At 36.9% G+C, this 19,296-nt stretch overlaps 1 protein-coding gene across 20 annotated transcripts in view; it reads left to right on the plus strand.

Annotated features, from left to right (window-relative positions):
* The window catches only part of LOC108137078 (basement membrane-specific heparan sulfate proteoglycan core protein), an 87,560-nt gene that overhangs the window by 21,637 nt on the left and 46,627 nt on the right, over positions 1-19,296 (plus strand). For 18 of the 20 annotated variants that reach the window (XM_041707090.1, XM_017258584.2, XM_041707096.1 and 15 more), the window contains exons 3-8: positions 3,490-3,997; positions 4,277-4,454; positions 4,527-4,690; positions 5,161-5,271; positions 6,038-6,241; positions 6,667-6,897. In XM_041707090.1, the coding sequence (XP_041563024.1) occupies positions 3,490-3,997; positions 4,277-4,454; positions 4,527-4,690; positions 5,161-5,271; positions 6,038-6,241; positions 6,667-6,897 (1,396 nt within the window). Of the gene's footprint in view, positions 1-3,489; positions 3,998-4,276; positions 4,455-4,526; positions 4,691-5,160; positions 5,272-6,037; positions 6,242-6,666; positions 6,898-16,459; positions 16,579-19,296 lie in introns of those variants that run through there. The other 2 variants (XM_041707092.1, XM_041707108.1) reach the window with 2 other exon arrangements.

The following is a 19,296-nucleotide window of genomic DNA, read 5'->3' on the forward strand; positions in this document are numbered from 1 at the left end:
CCTATCCTTTCGAAAAAAATATATATATTTCTAGATGTGTGTGCGATCGATTTAACGAGAATTGGCTGGCTGTCTGCTGCGATTTTTGAACATGATGAAAATAAATTGCCAGCACACATATGTGCGCCAAATTTATGACTGGCCAAAAAGGGGGAGTGGCTCAGTCTCAATGTGTAATTTGTCTTGCAGGAAATGAGCCTCGCCGGCAGGCAAAAAATAAATGTAGAAAATCTAAAAATTCGCCTTGTCCATTTGTGGGTTCAATGCACGCACATAGATTTTATTGGGGGGTGGGTGGTGCAAATGGCGACCTTCCGCCCCAAACTGACCCACTTGGTGTTTCCCACTCCCCACTCCCTTTCCTCGAAAACCCCCCTCCCACACACACACACACACCCACACACTCGCGAGCAACAAGTTGAGACAATTGACAGTAGCCAGGCATTCTGTCTGCTTATTTTTCCCGCGTTTGTTTTCTTGTTTTTGCTCACTTTTCTCTTGCATAAATCTAGAATGCAGATGCAGATGCATTTCGCAAAAATGGGTTCAAGGACACTGCGTTGTCATCTAATTGGGCGGGCACATAAATAACATTTCTCATTGTTTCCACACCAGGTTATTTATTTATTTTCGCCGTTCGCACGTTGCGTATGCGTAATAATTCATTTCATTTGCGATTGCATCTGGCATTCACAGTGGGGTCAGAAAAAATAGCACTGAAAATTTGATTTGATTTTTGATGTTAAGTCAAAAAGTTGCAGAATAAATAAGAATTAATTTTATATAAAATATATTAAAAACTTAAATACGATCATAAAATCGTGATCGATTTGCAATGTGAGTTATTTGCACTTTTCAAAATAAATAAAAAGTGCTATTTTCTTTGAAGCAGTTGTACATTTGATGCGATGTGGGGTGGCACAGTTTGGGAGCCACTGTAGGCCATGCTGCTTTTTTGCATTAGCGAACAACTCGAGTAATCACAATAAACGCCAGGAATCTGTGTCAAGCATGCCGACTGTCCGTCCGGCATACACGGCAAAACTACTCGTCGGAATCGAGGCTAAAAACGGTCATCAGAAAAAATCTTGATTTTGTTTTATCGTTTCATAAATTTTAATTTTATCAACAATTTAGGTATTTGTTTAAAATTTGGTTTGGTCTTCATATTGTTTTACTTAAGTGTTTCTAACGTTTTTACGTTTGGCTTTAGTAATTTTGTATGTTAAAACTTATGAAAAAACAAACTACGGCAACAATTCGAAATTTTTAACTAAAATCACCGCGTATACTTGATGTTAATTAATCATTCAAGCTAATTGCCAACTTGCAAATCGATTGAAGGCACTCTTTAATGTGATATTGATAGCTAAGACCTGGTTTCGGCAGCATTATTATGTGTAACACACACCAAACAAGCAAAAACTTGCCGAAAAACATGGGGCCAACTTCGAAGTCGTGGCACGTGACTATGCAGCTTCATAAGCCAGCCGTTCAGCCCAAAACCACACAAAACCACACAATTTCCTTAACCACCTCTCTATCCTATCGACAACGCAGACCCCTGAAAAAATAAAATCAGACACAGCGTAGACAAAACGCAGACAACGCTTAAAAGTCAAAACCACACTGCAGCCATAACAAAACGGCAAAATTTGTCACTGAAGATTTTTCAACATTGAATATTTTGTTTGACCATTAACTACCTCAAAAATATTTAAAAATTGTATTTAATTCTCATATACTAGACAATAAAATTAATGAAATAAAATATAATTTATAACTGAAATAAGACAAAGTTTAAATTTGCAATGAGTAAACATAGAACATTTAATTAATTTTCACTACCAATATGATCCAATTCCAATACTTGAAATTGTATGAATTTTAAGACGCTTCCCTGTCTTTGTGTGTTAACAAATTAAATAGTACATATGCCTAATGTTTCCACCTTTTTTCCCACCTCCAAATGCTATCTGCCATTCCCTTGTCTTTCCATTATCTTTTTAGTTTATCGAAGTATTTCGATAAGAGGATAGAAGGGGCTCGGGCCATGCACATTTGGCCCACATTTCATTTGTTCCCATACAAATACAAACACTCTCTTGCACTCACAAAAATTCATGTTAATAAATTAATTAATAATGTACGCAAGATAAGCAAATTAGGATTGGAGGAAAATATTTGATATCAAAATAATAATAAAGTTTATTCTTTTAAATAAAATGAGTGGTGTCAGACCTTTTAATTTTTTTTAGCAGAAATCTTATTTTGATTGAGGAAAATCATTCAAAACCGTTTTAAAATTTTTATCACATTTATTAATTATGTATGATTGTTTTTTTTCGGTGCATAGGGGACGTGGGAAGAGCGAAGTAGAAAAGAGCATTCCTCGGGCATCGAACATCAATTTTATGATCATTTTTGGTGCGGTGATCAGGGGCGGATAGAGGTCCCCAAAAAAAGGGGGTGGCTAAGCAAAAAGGAGGTGGGCCACTATTGCTTGTGTGTGGCACATGTTGAACATGCGTGGCAAGTGCTTTTTATCAGCCAAAGACAACAAGAAATATGACGTAGCACGCGTCTTTTTCTGACACTTCCACTCAAAACAAAACAAAAAAAAAGGAGCAGGGGTAGTTATACAAAAAGTTTTTTTTTGGGGAAAGCAGAAAATAGTGCCCAAACCGATTACAGAAAAGAAAGAAAATAGATTAACACTTGAAATCAATGCTCAATCAAAGAGTCTACTTAAATAGATCGGAAGTAAACAGTTAAGTAGAAAAGGGGGTGGGATAATAAAAAGGGGCTCACAAATGAGGAAAACTAAATAATAAGGAATGGAATGCTGGTTAGCCAAAAGTCTGAAATACTCCATGCATTTGCTGGGCTTAATGGCTTATTTGATACTTTTATTGTACGTTATAAAACAAAATGTATTTCATTGTAAGCCCACAAAATCTGTTATTTAGATAACAGAACTCCCAAAAATAAAATACACTTCCCAGCTCCAAATTATGTGAAAGTCAACAGCCATGTTATGTTTTTCGTAATTGTGGGGAAAATGTAGCCAAGGCACAGTGCTCGTAAAACTGCAGCAATGCATTGCTTTGCTTAGCATGGACAGCAACCAAATTGGCAAGCTCTTTTTCCTTAGAAAATTATAAGTAAAACATCTAATGAAAGCTGCTGTAAAGGAAAAGTGTGGTGAAATGGGGGAGCCTTGGCAGCTTTTCTCAACGCATAATTAGTTTGCGCTGATTGTTGATTGCTTTTTGTTTACATTATTTTTTCCTGTCATTTTTTTTTGTATATTTAAAAGCTTATGTTTTTGTGAATGCTTCCTAGCGATCTTATCATAAAAAATATAAATATAAAAAATATAAATTTTATTCGGCTTGATGGACCTTCTGTTTTTAAAACCTTATGTTGCTTGCGGTCCATTTTTATCGATATTTGTTAACATGGCTTATTTGTTCGCTATCCTTTTAGCAAATTACGCCCTTCAATGATGACCTGGACTTTATATTGGCGGACGACCAGTTGCAGGGCAACAACGAGACCGAGTGGGCCACTAAGGCTAACGATGACGATGACGACGATTTCCTCGAGAGCGAGGATCTAATGCGTTCATCAGAAAAGGACGACTTCGAGGAGACGGAGAAGAAGGAGGACTTGCCCAAAGGTAACTGGTTTACCCAGAGTGTCCATCGCGTTGGCCGCTCAATCAAGAGTCTCTTTGGCGCTGACGAGAATCAGGAGCGGAAGCTGGAGCATGAGCGGACCCGGCGGAAACGCCAAAATGCCCATGATCGGCAAAAGGAGCTTCGCCGGCAGAACAGGGAGGAGCGGGAACGCAAGCGGGAACAGGAAAAGCATCAACGCCAGCTGGAGAAACAGCGTCTGGCCAAACGGGCCAATGACGTCACTCGCAAGCGGGCACCTTCTGCCGATCTCTACGACGAGAACGAGGCTTCCGGAATAGAGGAAACCGCCATCTGTAAGTCACTCATCCAAATTATGTTTATAATTGTTTTAAAAAGGTTCCCAGTTTAAAATTCTAAAACTTGTAGCTTTTATGCTTAAGCCGCGAGCTCTTTAGAACCAACTAGCATTTAAATTGTACATTTTAATTTAACAGCTACATTTGGGTAAACTTTCTAATAGCTGAATTTTGCTCTAAGTAAAAATATTTAAAAAATGAATAAATTAACTAATAAATCTCAAATTTTTAAAATAGTTTGAAGCTTATTAAGCTAATAAATCTTTCTTTAATTAGATCGTACCTCCTTCGTCGTTAATGAGCCATATTCGACCGAGTTCAGGGATCGGGCTAGCAATGACTTTCAGAACCTGCAAAAATTTATAGACGACGATCTGCGCAGATTTTTCCACAACGCTTACGATGTTCATGATGACGAGGAGCAAGAAATCCGTAGCATTCTGGAGCGAGTTGAGTAAGTTTGATAATTTATATTACTTTGGATCTTTATCATGGCTAATTCTGATGGTATTTATCATTTTCTCAGACCGACCGAAGACAGCTTTCAGGTTCGCGTGCATCTCAAGATAGAGATCCCCAGTTCTATAACCGACTTCGGTAATAAGTTGCAACAGAAACTGAATGACTTCATGCGCATCGATCAATTGGGTGCTTCTGTCGATGACGCCTTTTCCTTCACAGAATTGAGTGGTGAGTCCTTAAGGATCCAAGTCAACAACATTCCTTTCTCTTTTTTCCTGCGACTATCCGCTTTGCTTTGGTGTGAGATGCCGCTTAAAGAAAACTCTCCCTTCCAATTTCCCAATTCAGGGAAGAAAACTTGTAGATTTTATTATTGAAAAAAAAGTGCAATTATTATTATTATTTTATTCCCACTTTTGGGAACCAACAACTGTATATCAGTTTGTGACAAAAATTTTAAGAGCTTTGAAATCACTGGTAAAGGCGTTAAAAAGTATGCTACGATATATTTTTAAAGTCAAAGACCTCGAAAAAAGATGCGAAGAGATGAAAATATACTTCAAAACTTCTTTTTAAGTGATCTCAAATCTAAAATTAATTGAAAATTCTTAAAACGGCTTGCGGTTTTCGAATCACGATATTAAAACTCTTTCTTTACCCAAAAACCCAAATAAAAACCCTAAAATACCTATCAAAAGCCCCAGAAGACACTGTTATTCCCCATAAGGCCGTGTTGACGATCTCTAGAAACAAGTTCCCTGTAATACGAGTCGAACCCAAAGATGTTCCATCAGCCACCGGTCCCAAAGGTTTGTCCATTTACAACGAACCGGAAAAATGCGAGATTGCCCCAATGTGATTAACCCGGCAACACTCGAACCTCAAAAAAATAACTATATATAAACGCTAACCTAATCTGTGGGTCTGCTCTAGTTTTTATTTTCTCATAGTGTGTTTTTATCAGGTACTGTCGTTTATGTGTACAGTCTAATTCTTAGTTAGTTTCTTAACTATTTACAAATTTTGAACTATTCTAGCCTCAAAATGTTGAAGTGCAATTGTCACTGCGTTAGAGTTACCATACTGTAAAAAAAATAGCTCTAAGTACTTTTGTAAAAAAAAAAGGTGCACTCTTTACCGAAAAGTGAAAGGGAAAAGCAAAATTTAAAAGTGAATGTTTGCAGTTTTGTTTATTTGTAGGGATTAATTGGTAATATCAGACATAATAATACATCCTGTTAATGTTTTAGCTAGCAAAGCCATTTAAAAACGTAATTTTGAAAGGTATTTAAATATATAGAGTTACTTGGGTGAAACGAGAAATCAAATGAAATCCGGAGTGGACCTTTAAGTGTGTGTCCTTGAGAACGTGACCTATGTGCTTGACCATGTGACCCCTTGCCTCTGTGAACGTCTCTCATCATCGAACGCTACGCTTTATGCCATTCACCGCACCACACTCTGTCTCATTTCTGTGATCTCCGTCTATACAATTCTGTCTCTGTCTGTCTTTGGGAAACTAAGACACCCAGAAAATTCCAAGAACCATCGCTAATCCTCTTTGTGACCTCACAGATGAAGGCGATCCGATGTCGATCGATCTTAATTACCAGCCAAGACCAGTGCCGGTGGAGGGCTCCGGCGATGACCTCAACTGTCGTGGGGATGTCACCTTCACCTGTCGCCACAGCGGGAAAATCATTTGCGATGATATGCAATGCGATGGAGTGCGACAATGTCCCGATGGCGAGGACGAGGAATTCTGTTCCTATGCACCGGGTAAATGCGCTAGGACTCTAATAAAAGTTATCCAACTCATCATAGATTGTTCGACATAATCGTCTAATCCCACATCTCCCTACTAAACCAATTTGTAAAGGGGTCTCATAATATTGATATATACATATTGTTACATTGCCTATTTAAGAATCTAAGAATCTGCCTAAGAATTCGCGTGCTCCATGCTAACGAAAAATCAATTTGTCGATAATTCTGATCGAAAATGTGTCCAAAAAATGCAATTCTTTGATGCTTTTGCAGCTCCATCTCCTACCTCAACTTAAATTCAATTGATCATGTAGACTGTAGACTCAAACCTGTCCAGATCGTTCGTTCATTTTCATTTAATTTGGCTTTATATTGCTTTGTTTTTAATTTTAATTTATATTTTCGTATCTCTTTTTGTGTAACGTTGCGTACCTCAGTTTGCACTGAAGATCAGTTCAAGTGCGACGATAAATGTCTGCCGCTGGAAAAGCGCTGCGATAGAGTTACGGACTGCGATGATCAGACGGATGAGGCTGCCTGTGATCAGCAGCCGGCACCAGAGCCAGAAGAACCTGAGCAATCACCTGATCCTGAACCCGAACCCGAACCTATACCTGATCCTGAACCTGAACCTGAACCAGAGCCTGAGCCAGAATCTCAAGAAGAGGGTAAGTTATTTCGATTCTTTCACTTAATTTCGCTTTATTATTCTTTATGTGTTTTAATTTTGGGGATTTAGGAGCTTTCATTTTTATTCGGGCTGAAAACGGATTAGAACACTATAACTTAAAAATACCTATAGTACAACAAAAAATACTTTTAACTGTGCAATTAATCTATTCGAAAACCAAAAAAATATGGTTTTAAGTTTTAGGCACTATTCTGTGGTCTCTAAATTGTTATAAAAATTTTTATCAGGGTTTTGATTTCAATCGAATATGAGTCATAATATAGAGAAAAACAGAAAATGTCTACGCTACCTAGAAAAATATGAATTATTTAAGCAGAGAAAGCAGTACGTATGTGTGATAAACTCAAAGCCCATAAGAGTAGGACCAAAAAATGTTTCTAGAAATTTGAACCGCCATAATTTACACATGTGGAACAAACGAATTTCAACTGCATTGGGTAGAAGGAAATTTCCGTGCCTCCGTCGATTAACTCATATGGATATTTTAAGATTTCTTTATATTCCTAATGAGTCTGCCAAACTCTACCCTCTATTCTATATGGTAAAAGATTTCTAAATATCGAAAAATTACGTTTTCGGCTTAACCATTTTCGAACAAATAGAGCAAGTGAAGTAAGTTTGGGACACAATGTCTTTAGTTTCTGTTCAGATTGTTTTCCTTTTGTTGAGCTCTTGGCTCGGTGATCTCATTGTTCTAATGTCTGCGATCTGCGCATTCAGAACTATGCTCTCTGTAATGGCCAAATAAATTCCGCATATTAATTGGCCCGATAAACGAATATTTCCACTGAGTGCCACACATGCCATTCTGTTCATTCTGTTCTTTGTAATATCTTTTGTATTTTATTTATGGCCTTTTGCTCGTTATTCTGCTCTTTCAACTTGAATTAAGTTTTCATTCGCAGGCAGTCAATTGGTCTAAATATTTGATATTCTAATGGATTTCCAATGCATCGGGACCAATTCGTCCCCTTCGGGCGGCATCTTTTGGCACATAATCGAATGAATTTATTTGTTTCTGGTTTAACTAAAGGCACTTTTCAGATCTAATTGCAAACGGAAAGTGAGCAATATTTCCGGAATTTCTATGGATTTTCGGAATATTGTTAATGAACATTTGATATAATGTGAATGCACTATGTGTGTTGGCAATTTCTAGTTAAATATGGCTAAGAACATTTTCACAAGGTTTTGTAACTTCAAGAGGAACTATAAATAAAAACATTTTGCATTATTTTTGAGGCGATTGGACGAATTCAAATTTGAGAAATCTAATCTGAATGATTTCTGTGCTGGTTTTTCGGTTTTTCTCCCGAAATGTGTTCAAGTTTCACACATTGACCCTGAACACTTTGCATCAGCTTACCACTCCCAATCTGTTTTTTGTTTGTCTTTTTTTTTTTTACTTCAAACCAACCTCATGCTGTGCAAATTGCAACGAGAAAGGAAGCGCAAACAAAAAACATAAATGTAAATAGCAGAGGAGACAAAAAGGCGAAACAAGCGCTTCAACCAAAAAGTGAAATTACAAGGCAACTTCTTCGCTCACACCCACGCATCCAGAAACCGCAATTGTAGCACCCCAAAAAACCAGATTACAATATCCATGAAATATGCCACAAAAGTCGGGAGCGCAACGAGAGAAAAAAATATGTTATATAGATGGTGATTTGGGGTCTGACAGGCAGTGTGTGCCCATAGAGAGTGTGTGCTTTAATTTTTGTTGTTTTTTTGGAAGCTGCACTGTGTCGACAGCTAACAGCAAAAACAATTTGCAACAGATTAAAATTACCCCTAAGCGTATTATAAACTTAAATAATCCACTTGCAGTGCGGGAGCAAGAAGAGCCACCCCAAAAACCCGAGTCCCGAGTCCTTACTCCTTATATCCTTGCTCACAGATTCCCAGCTCGCTTTTACTACTTTGGGGGGCGTGTTAAGTGCTGTCAACGAGATTAAATGCAATGTCAGAGGTCGCCACCCACCAAACAGCACACACGCACCAAAAAAAAAATGCCACCCGAATAAAAAGTTGTGTCCTTGGAAATTTAATGAATTTTCCACACTCCACTCCACAGGGCATCCAAAAAATGAAAGGGAGCTGGGAAAATGGGGTGGAAAATGGGATACAATGAAATTAGTTGGGATAGTTCGTTAGGTATTTTGTTACACGATTTCTTTTAAATAATAAGGTACTTTAAAGTTAACATAATAATCAAGAAATATTTTGTAAATTTATAATACAGTTAAAAAAAATTAATATAAAAAAACTATTATAATTTCATGAATTCTTATAAATAACATATTAATCATCAGTTTATTATGTTAACTATGATATGTATAAATTGAGTGAATTTAATCGTTTGCTTCCACAACCTAAAATCTGTTCCAAACTTGTAACTTTAAAAGACTATCTAGATACTTGTATATCTTTCAGAGTTTATAAAGACCAGTTGAGTGCCATGAACGACAATAAGCCCTCCCATTTTTGTTGTTGTATTGATAAACAAATGCATATTTTTTAATTGAGCTCGAATTCTTGGCCATCAGGCAACAGACCTTGAGGCGGATTCTTCAGTTCGGATTCCCTTTGGCCATTTGGGTTAATGAAGGCAATATTCGTGGTTTTCAATGCTATCTATGTGCTTTTTCTACACTCTTCGTATTTTTATGCTTTTTTTTTTTTTTTTTGCTGTTATTACCCTCGTTGTTGTCGTTCTGAAATTCGAAACTTCCGTGGCTTTTCAGATGGTTTCGAAAGTGCGTCAATGGGAGCTGCTGTGCACAGCTTGCACTTGAAGCTTGAATTGTATTTTGTGTGGCTCTGCTTTTATCATTATGCAATGTACATAGTTGGGAAATGTAATTACTCCCCTCGCCGTCGACCATTTTGTAATTTGGTATTCAAAGTTAGATTTATGAACCATATGTGCATGTATTTCTTGTGGCATATATATATTTTTTGTGCGCTTTTGCGGCTGCATTGGGTTTTTGTTGATTAAATTTGGCAAATACAACTTGCACTTTTCCCCGCTCCTTTTTTGGCGCGAGTCAATTAGCGGCTTCAGTTTGCCTGAACTGTGTTAAATGGCAGCAGATTTCAATGTGCATTTTGCCCAGCAACCACACACGAGCATGAGTACCAGAAAATACAACAAAAAGAGAACTCGTTGGAAAAAAAAAAAAAACATTGCACAAATGGACAAGGAAAGTGGGCAACATCTAGGTGGCCACACATATGCAAATTGAATTTGCCAGCCAACGCTTTTCTTTTCTCGCCGAGCGCCAAAAAGGGCGAAAATTAAGCCAAGAAAGAAATACACAAACAAGCAAAAAGCAAAACAAAAGAAGGGGAAGACAAAATATAGAATGGTAGATATAGGAAATTAGGCACTACATCTCATGGATACCCTATAAAATATATTTGAAAACTTATATTTTCAAATTCCATGATATTTATGATGAGATATTTTAGAGACGCTTTTCAAGACTCAAGATAAAACTAAGTAAAATTTATAAAATAGACCCCAAAGTTACCCAGCAAAAAATATTTATTATTGAACTGTTATTTAAATTATTTGACACATTAATGTTCTTCTAGTTCCCACCTTTTCCTTTGTCATTTTAAGCTTTTTAAAAGACAAGTGTATTGTTAGCTTCTGTTGACATGTGTCCTAAATCATGTTCTATGGTCCATAAATTATTCTTGCATTACGTAACTAAATCTGGGTATGCAATTGCCATGGTCATCTGGAATGCCAGTTAGCCATATGTCAGTCATACTTAACATTATTCTTTTAAAAAAAAATCTTTGCATAATTCTAAGGTGTTTCAAGTATTCAATATTTTGTACATTTGAACATTAAAACAAAAAATACACTTTTTTCGAAACAAACATTTTATAATGCGCATATACCTTTCTGCCCCAAAAGACCTGCGAAAAATCTGTTGAAATCATAAAAAATCATAACAGCAAACAAAGCTAACCCCTGCCACGCCTCCCGCCCCTCGGGGGAGTTGTGCATGTCTGATGAGCGTCGTTTGTGTGTGTGTGTCTGCTTACACGTTTACACGTCTGTTTTTGCAATATAAAACTATTTGCCATCGCTTTTGTTGCAAAAAAAGTAAAAGCAAAGCTTCGTTTTCTTCGCAAATTAAATATTTCAAATACAATAACAAGTGCAACATTTTGTCGGTCATATCAAACTTATTCCCAAATAAAACATGCGTATAAGCGTGTTGCAAAGGAAAAGTGAAAAGCTTGGCGCGCCATTTCCGTCTATGTTGCTTCCTTTTTGCTTTTATCGATATATATATATTAAATGTAAAATATTAAACGAAATATAAAAAAAATATGTATTGTAAAAAATATATTCGAGTGTTTGCCAAAAATTTGTTTTAATTTGAGGCTTTGGCGCAAGCGCAAAAAAGTGTATGTGTCCAGCCAGCAGCAACATGTTGCAGTTATCAAACACCGAACCTTCTGCAACATGCTGCCATCACCTGGTTGGCTGTTTATACTTCGGGTTTTGCATGTGTGGGCGTCGGATGTCGTCATCTTCGGTGTTTTGTTCTTGCTTCGTTCTTCGGTTTTGCGCTCGTGTGCATAACGAGCAATGCTGCACTGTCGACATTGGATGCCGCATCATTGTTGCCAGCCATAAAAAGAAAATACATTTTCCATCTGATTTGGAAAATATGAAAATAAAAAAAAAATTGAAAATCTTGAATATTTCATAGAGAAAGTAGTTCATATTTAAATTTAATAAAAATAACACAAGAAAATATGTTTTGTATTAGAAAATATTTAATTTTTTTGTAATTTTAATTTATTTTGTAATATGTTAATTTTATAGTATAAACTCTATAATTTTGTACCATTTGTATATATCTTATATATATTACTGCATTTATAAGTACACTTATCATCTTTATTAAGATGCTTGCATCGGCAACATTTTCTGTGCAAGTCGGCAACATTCCGCTACGCCTGCTCAACGCTTGGAACGCTTTCGAATTTTCAATTCAGTTCAACGTGAAGCGTTTGCGTGTGCGTTACGTTGGCGCGGTCTTAGCTCCAGCTTAAAAACACCAAAACACATCCTTACTTCTCGATTCTCTCAAAAACCGCTAAGCTATAATACCAGAAAAGTGTAATCAAGTTTTTTTTGTTACTTTTTTTTTGGAAGCCACTGTGCTGAAAACTATTTAAATAATATTCTAATTATAATCAGCCTTTGGTGTGCGAAATCCTCTGCAATTTCTGTTCTGTGTGCGTGATCTCAACTTTGTGCAAACTTATCTCTTCCCAGTGCAACGTTGATTTTGGACTTACGATTTGTGACCTTCGTAGATAAAACTCCATCATCTCGTCATGTAGTTCTAACAGCTTTTGGAATTCATTTGCTCATGCAAATATTGCTCAAGGATTTCTCGGTTTTTCCACGACTTGTTCCTTGTCGGTTGCATTAGTAAATTTTTTAAATAAAATATAGATTTAAAATTCAACATATTTAAAATATGAAATCAGATTATGGAATTATTAGCGTAATATTAGTGACACAAATCACATTTTCATATTTTATTAACAGTGTTTCTTTGAGATTATCTTTTAGTCCTTATAAAATAATTTAAAATATAAATATTGTAATTACAAACTTAATTTTGGAACAGAGCACAGTGTAGAAAGGATATGAGAATACTCAACTTATTTGACAAAAATTCTATAATATTCATTTTCAAACCCTGTAAATAAACCCCTGACAAAACTGAAACATTTTGAGATTACTTTGTTTCGTTTATGCCTAAATTAGGGTCCATTTCTCTACTTTCCAACTTTTTCGAGGTCTGTAAAACGCAGAGTCTAGAGAACAACAAACAAGATCAGTTGAAATCAAGCGCTTAGCTCATTCATTTATGTTCCCAAACATTGTTTGCTCAGCTCACACATTGTGAATGGATAAAACCAAATATTTGCCATCGGTTATTAATTTAGCTGTCTGACATCTTGTGGTGGCCCATGTTATTGTTACTCTTGCGGTTGCATTTTGAGGTGGCTGCTATTAATGCCATTAATGTTGTGTTTGTGATTGCCATTGCACATTGCCGTCGCCTGTTGCCAGGTCGTAAATCTCAATCAAAGAAGTTTCGAGGGGCCACAGATAGAGATTGGGCATATAAATCTCGTTCGGTAGAGACAAAAAACAAACAGCCGAGGGAAAAATGTTAAATATTTCTGACACTGATTGCTCACTTGATCGTTGATCGTTCCGCCCTCGAAACTCCTCGACTTCGATTAGCCATGCCCGAAATAGCGGAGAAAATCGGGAAAGCGGACGATGGAAAGGCGATGACAAATTTCCCGACGGGGGCTGACAAAAATAACCGCCCAAATATGGAAGAACCATATAGTAGCTATTTTCAGAATATACTCCGATTTATAGAATGTTTTCTGGAATCCCCAGTGTCTTTCGGTTCGTCAGTTCTTTTCTTTTCACTTCACTGGCTGTCTGTCAAATGCAATTTGCTTCACTCGGCAAAATGATAATGCTAATTCCAATGTTATAATGTCAGGATCGGCGGGGATCGTCTTGCGGAGTTTGTGGGAAAAAAAGTGGACAAAGTTTCGGCAGAGTCAGCACTTTTTCCCTTGCTAATTCGGTCAATATTTGTTGTTGGAAAGAAGTTTTTGTTGATTTAAAAACTCATTTAGAGCTGGGGATTTTTAAGAATTTATCATACTACTTTCAGAGTTTTCAAGGAATTCAATCATAAGCTTTATAGTCATGTGAGGTTTTAAATAGATTTAAAGAAATGTGAATCGTAATATTATATTTTTCATTAAAAAAGATTAAACATTATGTTAAGTAATGCTGTATTTAAATATAAATAATTTTTATTTATAAAACAAAGTCTTTTAAGTTTTAAGAAAAGATTTTTCATATGTAATTAAAAAATTTTACTCAAAAATTAAAGGTTTCCAAAAGTTTATGTATTGATCAGTTGATTCTCAACTTGACAATTTCCAGGATTATATTGTTAGAAGAATAGGTTGATAAGCCCAGATCAATCTGTTTTAGTAGGTCTTGATCAATGTAGGTCGCAAAGTTTTTGAGATCGCTGATCGCTTGTTCAATGATTTCCACGGCAAAGACATTTTATTTAGCGGATAAGCTTTTAGATATACTATCCGTATACACCGGCCTTTTGCAATGAATGCACTTGCCACTTGCGCTCTTAAACGGACGTTAGATAAAGCGTCATATGCATCATTAATTTTAATGACTGTTAATATGAAGGCGTTGTGGGAGTTTGGCTAAAAAACTTGGCCGCAATTTGAGTTTCTAATGACTCCGAAAGCTCGTCATTAACAACTGAGGGCTCCTGGCGTCCGGACTCCTGGTTTTTGGGATGAATGCATCTTGGGTGAATGGATTCTGCCGGGGCATCTCATTAACGAAGCCGAAGCAGCCTTTATTGTGTGTGTTGGCGCGCTGCAATTCTCCAATTTATTATGCGTAACATGTTGGGTAACTCGAAACTTGGCCAAAATGCTGTTGCCGGCTGGAGGCTGAAGACCACTTACCGTTTGGACAAACTAAAAGCATTCCTTTAATGCTCGGTTAATTGAAACATACTCTCCGGGCCGCCGGCAAACAACTTTTTTGCGATATAATAATTGAAAAATGCAGGCATCTTGCCAAAGCCGCATAAACAACAAAGCTTTTAGGCGCGTATCTCACAGATACGTTTATCGGTCCCTCAAAAAAAAAAAAGAAAAAAATAAAATAAAAAAATAAGAAAAAGAAACTGAAACTAAAACGAAAACGAAAACCGTTCACAATCGACAATCGCCACTCGACTTTGCACTCAGATGTCAGATGTCCGGTAGTTTGCTCTATATTATCCCTCGGATTTATATATGGCACACACATAAACATCTCAAGTTCAAGTTCATTAGGGAAAAAATGCCACCAATTTGTTGTAATTTATGCGCGAAATTTTCACGTTTTTTTTCCTGCCCATTTTGCGAAAATTTTTTGCACAGCGGGACGGTAAAGAAACCGCTGATTCTTCGGGAAGTGGATTATATAGGGGCCATATGAAATGGAAATCAAATGGGTATTAATTGGTCACGTTTTGGCTATGTTTGCTCGGTAATAATTCACGATAAATGCAGTGAGTCAGGTTCAGATCGAAATCGATATGGTCTTCGAAAGTATGCTCATTGGAATATTTGCTCTCATAATGGGATTACGTAATTCAAGGGGAATCGTGGTGGCAAGATCGAAACATGTGGCTAAAAGGTTTAAATTAAAGATTTTTACAAACGATAAAATCCAAGGGTGTTTACTGTAATAATTATGCTTGTCCTCAGAATTTTAGTCTTTTTTAATAAACGAATATTAAAAACAGTTAAGTAAGGAAAATGTAGACTTTAAAATAGACAAATATTAAATAGGCATTTATTTGGAATAAGGTTTTAAATTAAAAAAAAATCAATCAGTTTAGTAAGTTATTTGACTAAATATATGTTTTGTAACTTGTAACTGCTGGAAAAAGGAACCATACTTACCATTACAATAAATATTTTCTAGCGCGATGATAAAGGTTTATTATTGTCATTTTCTGCTTAAAATTTCATTTGACACCCCTGCACAAGGGCGCTCACAAAAAGAAATGGGAATCTGCTTTCTATATGGAAATATATTTGAGAGTCTTGTACAGATATGAAGGCCAAACAATTGAATGCTGATGAAGCCTGCTCCTGGCGGGGGGCTCTTCGTCCTTGAATAGGGATTCTCTGGCGTTGCGTTATTTAAAATTAAGCAAACACTTAATGGCACTAGGTTCGCAGTTGCTCTTTTCGACGATGGTGTCTCTTATTTACACCGCGAGAAATCAGCAAAGTATATATTGATGAATTTATTGAAATTTCAAAAGTTATCTTAGGATGCCAATTTTTAGAGTGCTAGATATTTGCTTGCCTGAAAAAAACTTAATTGTTTTTAAACATATTAAATATATATACATTTTTTTTAAGTGTAGCCAGCCACTTCTCGACTTTTGCCCGCATAGACAAAGACGGAAGTCCGGAGTGGACTTCACTAGTGGGTGGAAGTGTGTGGGTCAGCATTGAGTGGGAATGTGGCAGTGTGTGGGGTCACCAAGTGGATGGGTTCAGTGGGTGGGTTTGTTTTGGGGTCCTTCATTGCTTTCATTTGTAACGGAAATGTTTGTTAAAGTATCCTTCTTTTTGTTGTTGGTAATGCGTTCAGTTTGCCAGCGGAAGTGTCGCCGCTCGCCGGGTGCGGTCACGCCCCTCTTCTTTCCCCTCTTCGACCCCCTTTGCTGACCTCTGACCCCCCTGCTGTGATTTTTATGCGACAGAACAGAAAAAGAATTTCGCACATACCAAATGCGCTTGAGAATAGAAAAAGAGAAAACAAGTTGAGCCTTGAGCCAAGATTAAGCTGGAAAATATACCCCCCCAACACATTTTTTTGTTTAGTTTTTCATCCCAGCTCGCGCATTTGCATCGAATTTCGCATCCGCGATGGGACGGCGCCTGAGGGCAGCTTTTTGGCTGCTGGCGGCCCTGATCGTCATCGAAAAGTCCCAAAAAAGCGAAGCTCGTGGCACCTATATCTCCTACGGTGGTAAGTCCAAAGTTCTGGGGACTTAAAGTGATAAAAACATAGCTTATCAAATTGTAAACCTTTAGTATCTTAAATCTTTTTTGTTCTTAGGAAATATTATACTTTTATACGACTTTTTGTAGTAGATCTAAACATATATGCTTTGTGGTTGGTAACTCTAAATAAAAAATTATTTTATGGTTAACTTAATAAGCAAATTATCTTTTAACAGAATTTAAAAATTTGCTCTTGCTTAAATTATTAAAATATACATATATGTGCAAACTGAACTTAAAATAATCTCTTTTATGTCAACCAAAATATTTAAGCAATTTCTTGTAAATAGAGAATTTGATTTGAATTGGCTGTGATGCAAAAAAAAAGATATTGGCTGTGGTGGGCCCGGGATATATGGATATATGTGGAGGGATATGTGCCCTGCCTCTCGATGGCAATTCATTTCAATCGGTCCCCATCCCCATTTAATTGCCCCTCAAGTGACAACAATTGCCGACTTGATATCGAATTGAGGAATTGAGGAATTGAGAAATTGAGGAATGCAGCTGCAGTTGGCGATGATGCAGAGATTGGAAGTGGCTGCCAGTTCATTCGGATGAGTTGAGTTGCTCCGAGTTGAGTTGATTTGAGTTGAGTTGCGCAAATCTAGGCTAATTGTTTGTCGCTGTTGTAATAATGATGCCAGCGACCAATTAATTTGCACAAACATCTTAATTTAGGAAGCCGCGAAGAGAGCGCACTCGACAACGGGCCACACTTGATAAGTTAAGTTGCCGCCCGGGTCTAAGAATAGAATAATTATCTTGATAAGCCCCGATGAGCTGACAAAGAATTTCCCCATGGCGATAGGCGCAAAAGCGATGCACCAGTAGTGAAAAGTGCTGGTGGGGAAAATCGGGTTACAGATGAGATGGAGAAATGCCAGGATGAAAGTAAAAACTAATGGTAGATCCGCAAATTAAGTGGACGACTAGGAAAATGTTTTTATTAAGCAAGTAATCAGTTGGAAATTATTTTAAAATAATAGGCATGAAAGTAGTTCTTAATTCACTGAAAAATTTCAATTTGATTCTTAACAGTTTGATTAAGAAAATCAAGTACAGGAAACAATGTGATGTAAGCTGCATTTTTAAACGATGATTCAATGGTGATTTAAATAATATTTACACAGTTGTCTAGATAACTCAACGTATTATTCACGTATTATTCACGCGACAAAGAAAATGCAGTTATTTATTTAGAGGAACGCCCGCTTATCAATGCTCTATATATTTTTTTTGTTTAATTTTCCAGGCATTCCTTTATCTATTGGAATTGAATTAATAATTAAGTTAGACAAATTGTATATTAAATTCATGTGTTGCAGTGGAATGTTTTTTAAAGTACCTTGTTTTCTTTGCTAAATAATAATTTATGTGTTACAAAGTACTGAGTACTGAGGTCGTTGGTAGTGAGAGTAGAATAGATGCCAGATGCTTTTTCAGTGGCCGCTTAACCCTTGGTAACAAAAGTAGCCTCCTTTCATTGCCATTGTCTGGTGGCTTAGTGCCTTGGGGCCTTTTGTGGGATCGCTAACTGTTTTCTAGGCCTTTGGTCACGGTCAGTGGGAGAAAGATTCGAGTTTTAAGGCTTTGAGAGACAAACGAATGGTCATCGGATACTCCAGGAACCGACAGTCATCAGAGAGAAATTAAAAACGGTTAACTGCAGCATCTGCAGCCATTACAACAATGTCATCCTTGACTTCATTAACCGTAACCCGATCGCATTGAAGTTAAAACCTCAGCGGGAGCAGCGAACAAACAAGCAACAACCAACAAGTAAACAAACAAACAAACAAACAAATGGACAAACAAGCAACCAGCAAACCAACAAACAAACGAAGCCAAGCCCTCAAGATAATGCGAAACTATTATTTTGCACTACTGAAAAGCACTCTGAAGTCATCGCTACTTGGGCATCGCGTCTGACTCGGATCCAGATTAAGATTCAGATACAGATTCAGATCTTGTTTGGGCATACACTATACACACTATATACACAACACTCTTGAGAAATGCCCCATTTGACCCATAAAGATATTAAGAAATATGCATTCTAAGTCATTTGCTAAATATTCAGATGTCATGTTTAACTTATAAATTAAACGATGACATTTTTTAAACAAGAAATATTTAGATGTACAAGAGAGCGACAACTTTGACTTGTTTTACTTAAAAACATATAAATACAATTTTCTTTTAGGTTTCTTATTCATTATTCTAAATTTAAATGTTTCTAAAAAATGTATATTATTTTTTGTTCACTGTAGAGTACTCAAGAACCGCTGTTGGTTTTTTGTTGTGTCCTGAAATCAACTTTTCAATTCGGGACTCTTATTTACTCCGCTGCTTGCAATTGCTAGAAGAATGAATTGAAAGATGTTTATTTTTAGTACAATGTGCCACACACACTCGCACACACACTGGCTGCTGTTTAACCCCCTCTCGCTGGCCGCCTTAACCCTCTTTTGCCCAACCTTCCAAGCCATTTGTAGCAAGTTTTCTTTTCTGGTTGCCTGCTTTGAGCGCTTCCTGAAAGCCCGAGAAAATGAAATGAGATCTGCAGAGGCTCTTGAATAAATAAATGCATGTGGCAGGGGGATATATATGTGTATAACTGAAGAATAGGAAGGCGTCGAGCTGAATGCTCATGCGCTGATGTAAGCGCCTTTTGCGAGAA

Source organism: Drosophila elegans, unplaced genomic scaffold (assembly GCF_018152505.1).
Source record: "Drosophila elegans isolate 14027-0461.03 unplaced genomic scaffold, ASM1815250v1 contig_149, whole genome shotgun sequence".
NCBI lineage: Eukaryota > Metazoa > Arthropoda > Insecta > Diptera > Drosophilidae > Drosophila > Drosophila elegans.